The 12,681-nt window shown below is 39.8% G+C and overlaps 1 protein-coding gene across 3 annotated transcripts in view; it reads right to left on the bottom strand.

The window, feature by feature from the left end:
* Positions 1-2,388: 2,388 nt before the first annotated feature.
* The window catches only part of LOC146579005 (uncharacterized), a 36,232-nt gene continuing 25,939 nt past the window's right edge, over positions 2,389-12,681 (bottom strand). For 2 of the 3 annotated variants that reach the window (XM_085260454.1, XM_085260461.1), the window contains exons 19-20: positions 8,682-8,772; positions 2,389-6,390 (exon numbers count right to left, since the gene is read on the bottom strand). In XM_085260454.1, the coding sequence (XP_085116580.1) occupies positions 6,316-6,390; positions 8,682-8,772 (166 nt within the window). In that variant the 3' untranslated portion in view covers positions 2,389-6,315. The other variant, XM_085260469.1, reaches the window with a different exon arrangement.

The following is a 12,681-nucleotide window of genomic DNA, read 5'->3' as shown; positions in this document are numbered from 1 at the left end:
TGATTACTTTAAATGTTTATGTAGCTTATTTAACTGTTATAGTGTATTCAGGTGGCTCAGAATAATCTTTTTAGCTAAAATAATTCACAAATTTACTACGTTTTTTTGAAGTGCCTTAACCTAACCAAGTAGTTTTTATAATATAAACATGAGGCCTTGATTATACTGTACAGGACATGGACAGTTAGAGACGCAGTAGCCCTTCTTGTCAATTTATGTTGTAAATTTATGTTGCATGTAGCACCTTGGTCCTGGAGGAACGTTGTTTCGCTTCACTGTGTACTAACTGTATATAGTTGAAGTGACAATAAAGCCAACTTGACTTGACTTAAGGGCAGGTTTGCCTCAAGTATGCCTCCTGGGGCACATGGGCAGCTGACACATTGTAATATGAAGTCTGCATGGTCACAGAAAATTGGCAGTCCTGCTTGTGTCCTTCTTGGGCCCAAGCAGACACTAGTGGACTTGTAGATTCAAAGTATAATCAAGGCTTAAACAGGTTTTTAAAAAAATAAAAATAAAAACACTAATAACATTAGTGTTTTTATGTTACCATACTAGGACCTCAGTTTATGCTCACATAACCACAGACTGAAATGAAAGTAAAAGCGAGGTGGAAATTAACTAACTTGAAAACACAAAGGTCTCATAATGCATTTCTTTTTCTCCCGGTTCTCACCAGCCACCACAGTCCCAAGCTAGCGTGTCAGAGCTTGATGCTAAAGGACATCGCACACATAACTGGGAGACACAGGAGAAATTTGATGAAGCTGCATTATAAAACGTGTTGGGATAAACACACATAGTTTTTGCAGCACCACCAAACTTCTTTTATGCTCCAGTAGCTACCTGGTGGTCTGGTGAGCAGATTTCAACAAGAACTTGTTTGTGAGAAACATCTCCCATCCTCCCAGACAGATTTGGAGGCCCTCAATGTGTTGCTATACCTCGCTGTGCATCAGTCCGAGCAGGACAAAAGCATTGGCGCCGTGACAAACGATTCAACAAACTGGTGACCTGCTGCTTTCACATTGATTAATGCACACACACACTTGTTCCCATGCTGTCTGCATGTTCTGAATGTTAATCACCATCCTTCATCCTCTGTTTGTCAGTCTGATGTTCACCGTACTCTGTAGAACTGGAAAGGAATTTAAAAGACTTCCAAAATCCAACAAAATTGTTCTCTGATGTTCCACAAGGCTCCATTTCTGGACCTCTGCTTCTTCTTTCAAAGGAATACAAGTATTTTTTTCTAGACTGAAGTAGTTAGGCACTGTATGGGTACATATCACCAAATATGAATTGTATTTATCAAAAACTATTTACCAATGTTCCCTTGCTTATCATTAAAATTTTAATGTTTATTTTTGATTGCAAGTCTTTACTTATGGTCTATTCTCTTTGTTATGCTAACTGTTATTATTACACATATGTATGTTTATATACATACATACATGCATATATGTATGTGTGTGTTCTTTAAATGGTAAATGGCCTGTATTTATATAGCGCTTTACTAGTCCCTAAGGACCCCAAAGCGCTTTACATATCCAGTCATCCACCCATTCACGCACACATTCACACACTGGTGATGGCAAGCTACATTGTAGCCACAGCCACCCTGGGGCGCACTTTAATTGTAGAGAAGAAATCTGCTGTTCTTTAACAAAACGTAAAACTCAAATTACAGGAAAAATAAACAGCAAAACAGAAAAATTAAGTAAAATTAACTTAAAAAAGCTTCTTTTTTTTAAAAACTTTTATTAGTAACTCTGAGTATAAATGAAGGGAACAGTTAATGTAGCTTTCATATAAATTCTTATAATCCTATCCACTTTTACTGAAACATGTTTATTTGCTTATAATCTTTTGTCACTTTAAAAAAAAATGCTTTGTTAAACTATCTGAGGCTGAAAAATTTAATTGGCTATTTACTTGGAGCATTTAATTGCATTTTTATTGTGCTCTCTTTTATAGTGTGGTAAAGTATTCTGTTGTTATTGTGCTGCTACTTTATCGGCACACGTTCTTTGGCGGTTTCACTCCCTGCTGGTCTGGTTTTATTTTCATTCATCGCCACAGCAGAACAGTAAAGTCTCAGAAACATACGGTACCCAATAGCTTAAATTAAACCAAATTTGGGGGTCGTTTGTTTTTTGCCTGCATCTTAAACTGTATGACATATGCATAATATACTCTACATGCAAAATGACTGGAATCTGCTCTGGAGTCCTAGAACGCCTGCTTTTAGGAACAAAGAAACACATGTTAGAGATTTCTGTCTTGTTGCTGTTGACACCTTTTGCTGCTCAGCTTCCTGTCACAAAGACAAGCTTGTTAACAAAAAGGGCACACACACAAACAGCGCAAACTGTAAGCAGAAGGTTTGATAATAAAAATATCTTTAATCTCTTTAGTATCTACAAAAATCACTTTCTATACAGAATATTTTAAATAGAAAGCAGAAAGCCAAAGAGTTAAACGTCTTCATCAAAAAATAGTAAATAAGTCTTAACATATTGCTTATAATCTTAATTTTCAGCCTATTTCAGACCTTTAATTACAAGAGTTTCGTCATTTCAAAGTACTGGTAAGTTTCAAGTAAATATTTCTAAAATGGACAAAAAACAACAATGTGCCCTTTAAGTTGGATATTTAATGAAAAAGTTACGTGATTTTGATAAAATCTATGTAGTTGTACAACAGCACACATGGTTCCTCAGTAAGGCTTCATGATACCAGTTTGACTAAAGTGCATTGATTACGAATAAGGCAATGCTGGCAATTCGTACCAGTAAGAGAGAAAGCAAGAAAAAAAAAATCAGTGGTGAGAGGCAGTGGTTCAAATATAATAACACAGAGAAAAGCTGTTAATAAGAAAAAAGCTACCATCAGAGTTTATGTTAAAAAGCTAATGCATTAAACAAAAACATCAAATCACAAAGATCACCCACTAACTTCAAACTGATTTTTTTCCAGACTTTAAAAAGTCGGCGGCTGCTTCTGTTTCTTTTGGTTGATGTAAACCTGCTGAAATAAAAAAAAAAGGCCTCTGGTGTTCCACAAGGCTCAATTATTGGATGTATGTGTTTGGACTGGCACTCTAAAACGACTGGATAGCTAAATATGAAATATGGCACAGATAACAGCAGGGAGCTTTTCTGTCCAGAGACCGTTGTTATTTAATGTTGTTATTTATTACATTTTGGTTTTCTTAAGTCATGCTACAATCCCTTGATTAGCAAGGAAATGTCAAATATGTGGGGGAAAAGACTTCATAATTAAACTTAAAGATGTTTCTGTAGATGCCCAAATTAAACCTTGAAGCAAAAATGTAGCACTTATTTTACAGGACACCATCACAGAACCTTCATTTTTGATAAATGAACACGCAGTGATATAGTTAAATTATTAAAATAATCTCGACTCAAAACAGTCTTGGTTAGGATGGCCCGTACCACTACTGAAAACGACCAGGTGAAGTCAGGAGGTTGAACAGGCTTTGCATCAGTTGCTCCAGGTATGACTCAAAACTAGCTGAGGAAGTCTATATTGACATAAAAGCGTGCAAATTGAGTAAACATGCCAGAAAATGAGCATCGATTGTTTGGAAATCTTTTCTGTACACGCTCATAAATCTTAGAGTCCATGTGTTTTGGGGAGGTGGTGTTGTTCTACAATGATGAAGGGTTTCTCCACACGATTACGACAAATGTTTCATGGGAAGCAATGTGGAGGGCAGATGTGAATCTAGAGTTTTGCTCCCTTCATCATTGAGATGTGAGCACATTTCCAGATTTACATGCAAAGTGGCGACACTTGCGGCTTGTAACTTCTTTTGGTTTGGGGGTTTTATGGGAAGCGCCATTTCAAGCTCTGACTTTGACACGATGCTCAGTCGTCCCTTAAATTCGAAAGACCAGCCGATTGATTTGAACTTTTCCCGTGTGACTTTGGCACAATTTATCCTCGTGCTGCTCTGCTCTCAATTCATGTCTGGAAGGATTTGTCTTGCTGTCATTTCTTATGGTTTTATTGTGCACCAAGCTCTTTGAATGCCCATTTACAGGACAACTGTTTATTTATTGTTTTAGGCAGGCTCTCTAATGTGGCTCCTTCTCTGTGTTTGCGATCATTCGGTCATGAACATACTTTGATCTGTTTTACATTTCTGACTGTAAACTCAAACTCTCAAAGTTTGAGTCAAAGTTTGGGGAAAAAACAGAAGTCACTTAACAAAGAAATTTGAGTATGAAGATTTTGTGGAAAGGGGGATATGATTCAGAGGTGGAGGATTTTATGAGATTCGAGCCTCGACGGAAGCTGCTGAGTGACTCCGACTCCAAATTCAGTCTGTTTGCAATTATGACTAAACCGGCTGGAAGGCAGAGAGTCAGTTTGGTTGAAGGAGACGTGCATTCCTGCGGGGCGGCGAACATCGGAGGAGCCGGGTCACGCCAAGGTGAACGAGACGGGGAGAACCAGGCGTCGTGCCCGTCGAGTGTCTCCTCTGATAGCTCACAGAAAACACTTTGTTTACCCCGTGAGGGAAACCCAAACCAGCTCTCCTTGTTCCCTGGGAGGTCAGAGGTCAGGGCAAGTCAAGATTATGAGGCTGATGCGAACAATCGGCCTCCAAACATTTTCCTGTATTGCCAACATCTGTGGCTCTGGGGTGAGGAAACTCTATTGATTCATTCAATCAGTCACTGAGTTCAAATCAAGTCCAATACAGCGTGATGACGCTTTCACAACTTTTGACCCAATTGCATGAAAGTAAAATGCAAGAAAAAAAAAGTAGTTTGGAGAGTTGTTGGCAGTTTGGCTGCCTTTCAGGTGATTCCACTCTGTTTTGTTAGGTTTCCTCTTTGAACTTGAGATTCAAAATTAGTGCTGTCAGCGTTAATCGCAGCAAATCTCCGTTAGCGAGTTAGCGCGGATCACCCCGTGCATGGGGCTGCACAGCGGCAACGCATTAGCGCGGTTAGCTCATTAACGCGTTAGCAAATTGTAGATCTAATGCTCTCGATTTAACAGGTCAGTATTATCAGTCATTACGACTCAAAAATGTAGTTCCTCTAATGTCCACTAGAGGCTGGCTCCAAAAATAAGTCAGTAACTGAAACCCTGGTTTAGTTAATAGCAACTGAGCAGGGGTGACTTTTTTTTATTAAATTAAATAAATATTTAAATGAGCTGTGTTGACTCCGGACTGTGATGACTGTATATGGCTGCTGTGCAGTTAAATGTCCATATCGGCTAACAAGTCTGTGGTCTAGTTGTGGTGAATAAAATTTGAATATTTCATTAGCCTTTTAGCATTAATTAGCAGGTTGTGTTCTATGTACAGCCTACGGATGAAGAGTGCTCGGTAAACTTGCTTGTGATAACGCTTCACTACAAATATGGAACACCAAAAAAACAACATGGCAGTCTTTAAATGTTAGCATTTAGTAACTGTTAGCTACCAGTTAATCTGCGTGAGGCGTAAACACTTTTTCAAGACACAAGGGAAAAATGTCCATGTCCTTGAATTTGAATTTCAGCATTATTCATTCTGACTGCAAAGGGTTACACTCATCAGCAATGATAACTTGGATTTCAGAGGATTAAGGCCCCCGTGTAAACTTGTTTGTCTTAAATTTTATCGAGGTGTATCCAGCTGAGTCCAGCTGTTTTTATGTGGATGCTCCTTTAGATGATCTAAATCTGTGGCAGATCTTGGGTTGCCGAGTCTTAGAGTCTTAGTCTACATGCCCCGCTCAGCCATATCGGAGGTACCTGAATATTTTGTGGTTTAAAGTTTGCGCATGTATATAAAATACAGATCCTGATTGTTTTTTATGATAAGAAAGACTTTTACATTTCATGGTTTTTGAGTCATTCACATTCACACATTGCCTCAGATTTCAAAGTGTGAGAAAAACATGCTGGAAGTTGATTAGTGGACTATTTAAAAAAAAATATAGAGGTCTTGAAGAGTACTTGGTATATGAAACTACAACTCTCACAGCAATCATTTTATATCCCCAGACTTGGAACTGTAACATTTTTAGGCCAATTGGAGACGGCTGAGCAGACGGCCCATGATGATTTGAGTTGTGGTGACCCACATGTTGTAAACATCGTGAAGCTCTAATCTAATTTATGTATAAAATGATCTTGTGCTCTTCAGGTTTCAGATGTGGACGTGATCTGGATCTATAAATGCTCCCTTTGTGTTTCTCTTGAGGTAAAAAGTCTCACTTTTCGCGAACTCTCTTTTACATCTCCGTTTGCCTCCAGCTCTTTTTCTCTCCCTCTGTTCGACTCTCAGTCCACCAGAGACTTGAGGTCAGGCAGTCCTCTCAGCTTCAAGTCCAGCAGCATCTGACCGTAGGCTTTGCCCTGAGGAGAGACAGGAAATGTGAAAGTGTGCATGCTTCCACCTTGGAGTCGTTGAGCTTTACGGCTGTGCGAGGTGTTAAAAGAGTTTCTTTGATGTGCAGCAGAGAGAAAAAGAAACTTTACCAATGCCTCTGATAAACAATGAGGGGGAAAGAAAAAGCAGAAACAAGGGAGGAGAAAAGCTTTGATGATAAAGGACACGACCTTAAGTATGACGAGAGGTTTTCCCACCTTTTAGAGGGCCTGGAGCTGCTCTGCTGTCTCTACCTTACACCAGGGTTGTCAGACTCATCTTAAGCCATCGTTTACACGTACATTTTGATTTTAAGTGAGCCGGACCAGTGAAAATACGCTTTCTGTCATAACTGCATATTTAATCCCTGAGATATCCCAATATTAAAAAAGAGCCGGAATTTCAACCGCATGCATCAACCGATTTCTATATGATGAAGAAACACTGCTGTAGAAAAGAAATCTGTGTTCTAGAAGACATTAAAGTGTTAAAAGTGCAAGGTTTGGTTTTTAATTGATTGGGTTTACATCAGTGGGCGACGGAGGTCTTTGAACACAGTGATCAGAGCTTGGTGGAGACACGAAGTCACACAGAGTGTTGTTGTTAATTTGATATAAAGTCAGAAGATATTGCAGTAAATTTACTGGGTCTGTGTCATGATAGCAGCAGAAATATGTTGTCATACACAGTCATTTCAAACACTGGATCTGTTTTCCATCTTCTATTCTGAATAAACACGAGTTTATGACATTAGTAAATCATTGCATTCTGTTTTGAATTTACATTTTACACAGACTCAACCTTCTCTTTTGCCATAGACATACTCTTATAATTGTGAATGCTCATATTATATACTTGCAAATGGTCCCCAACCCCCGGGCCACGAACTGGCACTGGTCCATGAGTCGTTTGGTGCCAGGCCGTGAGAGGTGAAGCTCGGGCTGAAATGTATGGTTTTCAGGGTTTTTAATCATTAACTCGGTTTCCCTGGGTCTTTTCCCGTGTTGTAGTTGTGTGTCTTATTTTGAAAGAAATATTTATGCGTTACCATAGTGACCAGAGAGAATTGAAGGGCAGAGGGGAGGATGTTGCAGGAACTTAAATATTGGTTTTTGATCACAATTTCATGTACCCACCATGAGAACGTCCCTGTACTGACTCGGGATATGTGCGCCTGATCGGCCCTAAAATCCTCTGGGTGCTGATTGGTTAAATTCAGAGGAGGCTACCCTTCCCCGAGCTTGGTTCTGTTGGTGGTCATTTCCTTTTAAAAGGGGGTTCCTTCTCCCCACTGCTATCAAGTGTTGCTCAAAGAGGATCTCCTGATTGACGAGGTTCTCTCTAATCAATGAATCTTGTGGACTGCTGCTGCGAAACAATATAATATGAATGATATTTAAAACACTGGATCAAAAATAGGAGCTAGAAATGGATCAGTGGGGTGGTGCAGATATTTTGAGGGGAATATTACATCTCTGATGAAGTGCAGAGACAAAGAGAGAGCTAAAGCAGGATGAAGAAGGAAAAGCATTTGTTTTTAAAGTTTGATACTGCAGTTGAAACACAAACAGCAGACTAAAGGAACACCTCAGGCCATGGATTTGCTCTTGTATATTTACATTACACCATAGTTTGGAGATGTTCTTATATGAATGAGGGGCAGCCAATCCAAACTGAGTTGGCCTAAAGAGGGAGGAGCATAAAATGGATTCAGACAGAGGATGAACTGAAGGGTTCAAAACAATCCTTGTCTCTCACCCTGGACATGTGAGTCATACAAACATACCCTGAGATTGAGCTTTTTAATAATTGGTGTAAATCTCATGAGTGTGTTTTTATTTTTATTTTGTTAGTAATAAAAAAACAATACAGGTTCCTTCACAGCCAACTGAATGACGATGCAGAAGAAAAGAGATTTCATGTTGTTCTGGTGAAGAAACGTGAGAACCGCGATGGTTTTCAGGTGCATACAGACTGAAATTAAGCTGTAGACCCACTTTGAACCAGCTGCCCCCTTCCTCGCCCATTACATGAGATCTGGAGAAACTGAACTTTCTCATTAAACTTTTACAGGCAGTGAATGGCTGAAGAGGGAGAGGAGAGGTGGTGGAAGGTGGGGATATTTCTTTCTTTAAACCAACTGCTTCAGGGGTTCGGCCGAGGATCTGATTCAGGTTAAAGTAGAAGGTTTAATGTCATTAAGTGCCCTCACAGATCCAGGAAGGGTCTGTATGTATAGATGTGTGTGTGTGTGTGTGTGTGTGTGGCCATGTGATACCTGGGGGTCACTGCGCAGAGAGGCCACTCCTCCACCTCCCAGTGAGCTCTGCAGGACAAAGTTAAGGCCGTGGATTCCTGGCAGAGTGTATCTGTGAATGACAAGGAAGAAAAAACTAAAAAAACCACACTCATAACCATGGTAACCAACACTTTAAAACCACACACACGGTCAACCATATGTCTTAAAAACACACACACACACACACACACACACACACACACATACACACACACACACACACACACACACACCATGTGCTGGTTTGGCAGTTTATTGCACACGTTAATGTACCAAGCGGGCTTTTGATGTGTGAGCAGTTAAACGTGTGGTTTACTAGTAAAGTGTGTGTGTGTGCGTGCCTCTGTCTGTAAGCAGTTAACTGTGTGTGTGCATGTGTGTGTGAGTGTGTGTGTGTGCATGGCCTCCCACTGGGTTGACGAGTGCCGGAGGTGCACTAATGAAGCATCTGCGGCGGCAGGGAGGCGTTTCAGGGTGCGAGAGGAGACGCAGGTCAGCGAGCTTTATGGCCTCCATCTCTTCATTACGCTAATCGCTAACACACCGCGCGCTGAGTCACCGCTCAAACATGTCCGCCGTGGCCCTATACATGCTCAGGTACAGCCACGCCCACTAAGCTAGTGCTGCTCGTCTCGTCAAGGAAATTCAACAACCTCCAGCCAATCCAATGATAATAATTACAAAATATACAATAAATATAATAAATACCAAAAACCTGCAGTTCCTCTAACTGTCACTCTGGGCTCGCTCCTAAATTGAGTCAATCCATAGAGCCATATTAAAAATGTCCAGATTTTAACACGGGAGTAGTGAATCAGGTTCATAACATCAGAGGTCAAATGGTGGCAACCGCAGCGTTAGCTTGATACCTTAGTTTAACTTCTGGTGAATAGCACCCTCTCTGGCCACAAGTGGTAATGACAGTAGATCAGAATAGCTACTTTCAGCTGTTCCTTTATTAACGACTTAATAGAAGAGCCAGAGTAGGCGTATCCACATGTTTGAGCTGGCAGATGTTTATTTGAGGCAGGATTTTGTTTTATTTGAGGTTTGAGGTTAACCCCAGGTTTTTTTTTCTACAAAGGTGGTGTTGCTTCTTACTGGATTACATCACCATGGCAACTTATGCTGCTAATTGAATGGGCTAACAAACAATTTTACAATAACTTTGCTGTTCTGTAAGTATTATTATATAAATTGGGACACCTATTTGTGCTTGTGGAGGTTGCAGGTAGACTGAGCATACATTAGAATTAGGGCTGTGCAATATGACCAAAATCTTATATCCCGATATAAGAATTCTATCGTCCGATAACGATATAAATCACAAAAATTTTACATTTTCTGAAAATTCTGTGAATCTCGGGCAGCTCGACCTGCGTGAAGCGTTTCCAGCTGCGCATAGTGTCCCTGGAGTCGAGTGTTTTAACCGATGCATGAAACTATACATTTTTAGACATAAGTTGTAATGGCCGCCGTTTTCATTGTCAGTATTTATTACACGGCGTGCTGCGGGGAAAAGCCTGTTCTAACGTTTGAGTCTAAGGTTTATTTTTTAGCACCTGGCGGCTCTTTTTTACTTCTCATCCGTAAATAATCTGCTCTTTCACGTGATTCAGTTTAGTTTGGAAAGTCTCAACAGGATCTTGAGCTTTATTGTGAAAGGTTTATGTGGAAAATAAACAAGTGGACGTGCGATGGTTTTACCGTCGTTGTTGCTAACGACAACGCATAAAAAACAGGCGCTTGTCTGTCTGTAGTGTGGTTATATTAAATATAAGAGAAAGAGAGAACTTCAAGAAATTAATAGAGCCACTACAGTGACCATCAGTGCCTTCAAATTGCATAAACTTTATTAATATAACAGCTCTTTTTTTCAGCCATACGGCACCTTTAACACTAAACTACTGTACAGAGCTTTTCCTCCAAGGTCTTCAAGGTCAACTTCCTGATTTATTGGAGGAAAAGTGACAAAAAAAAGATTGTCTATATCTCATCACATTTGACCTCTAACCTCTCTTTGAAGGTCAATAGGTTGATCTGAAGGTTAGAGTGATAATAATGTTATATAAAGCTATTTAGATCTATGTTCCTTACTGTCATTGTAGGCATATAAAGAATGTGTAATAAAGAATAAACATGTGGATTCTAAATATCATGTCACTTTTGACCTCCGACCTCTTTTTCAAGGTCAAATAAGTTCAAACTTTTACATCTTTTATCTTTAAAACTATGCTAAATATCTACGTTGTTTTTTTTCCAAAATTGACAACCTTTAGGAAATGATGCTGGTATTGGGCATTGTAAATTTCACATCACAGTTTGCATCCAAATATGACATCACATTTGACCTCTGACCTCATTTTTACATTTCACATCTGCCTTTTTTTCAAGTTGACCCCAAAAACAGCTGTCATTCATTACCTACTGTTTAGAAAGTTGAATATATACAACGTATATCGATATACTACAAAATCTATATTTGAATTCATGATTTCAGGTTTTTACCCTGGTAAATAGATACATGTCTTCCTGCTTATTTGAGCTGCTTGCGTTTAACTTGACTTTTATCTGCTTTAACAAAGGAATTTCTCAGCTTTGGGGTAAACAGAGTGTATCTTATCTTACACAAATTGTGTCTGCTACTAATCTAACAGGCAGCGGATAAACTGTTTATAATCTTGCAGAAAACTCGTCTCTTTGTGAGGAGTAAATAAAAACACTGAACCTTGAGATTCTTCTGTTTGGAGACAACCTGGTCATCCACCGCCTCCGGCTATCAAACACCAAAGCCCTGGTTTCTATTACGTCTCGTCTGCTGTGTCATTACAGGGTGATTACCTCGAGGAGGAGGGCTCTGACAGTGAGCTGTGTTCATGGTGTTGTATCTCAGTTTTAGTGGAAGTCATGCTCCTGGTTTCCATCAGTATGTTGTGGGCTTTTTTTCATGACTACAGCATGAGGGTTTCGGCCACAGCCATCCTTCAGTGTCTTCAGCACTCTGTTAAATCTTTGTCAGTGTGGTATTTGTGGGGTTTGAAAACGGAGCCGAAGGCCTGGTGATGATGTTTTAAGTAGGATTTTAGGTTTCCTCTTGTTATCCCGGCAGACACAACACAATGAACAGCTGTGGAGCATTACCAAATCAAAAAGCAACTGATCGGAAAGGCACAAAGCACTTTAGCTCATTTACCTAGCAACTGTTTTCATTTTCAACAAATCAGTACATTGTTAAATCTCCTTTTGTTTTGTTATTTTAAATCCTACACATTTAAAAGACTGACTTCCCTTAAAATGGAAAGGGAAAAACTCCCTTTTAACAGGATGAATCAGGCTCAGGGCCATCTGTCGCAAAATATTGTGGAAGAGAGTCAGAGATTAATAATAACTAATAATTAAAAGCAGAGAGGTGTATATACACATAGTGAGTGAGAAAGGTGACTGGAAAGGAAAAACTCAATGCATCATGGGAATCCCCCGGCAGCCTACGTCTATTGCAGCATAACTAAGGAAGGATTCAGGGTCACCTGGCCCAGCCCTAACTATATGCTTTAGCAAAAAGGAAAGTTTTAAGCTTAATCTTAAAAGTAGAGATAGTGTCTGTCTCCCGAATCCAAACTGGAAGCTGGTTCCACAGAAGAGGGCCCTGAAAACTGAAGGCTCTCCCTCGCATTCTACTTTTAAATACTCCAGGAACAACAAGTAGGCCTGCAGAGCGAGAGCGAAGTGCTCTAATAGGGTGATATGGTACTACAAGGTCATTAAGATAAGATGGGACCTGATCATTCAAGAGATCATCCACCACTGTAGTCTTTTACTGACGTCCAGGTCTTTTTGCATTGCTGAGTTCACCGGTGCTTTCTTTCTTTCTCAGGATTGACCAAACTGTAGATTTGCCACTCCTAATATTGTAGCAACTTCTCTGATGTTTTTTTTCCTGTTTTTGCAAATTAATTATGACTTGTGCAGCTCCTTTAAA

This window comes from Mchenga conophoros, linkage group LG3, assembly GCF_057382185.1.
Source record: "Mchenga conophoros isolate Kocher_MC1m ecotype Shallow Benthic linkage group LG3, M_conophoros_male_GT1.1, whole genome shotgun sequence".
NCBI lineage: Eukaryota > Metazoa > Chordata > Actinopteri > Cichliformes > Cichlidae > Mchenga > Mchenga conophoros.
The sequence above is the reverse complement of the archived record's forward strand: the minus strand, read 5'-3'. Positions and strand labels throughout refer to the sequence as shown.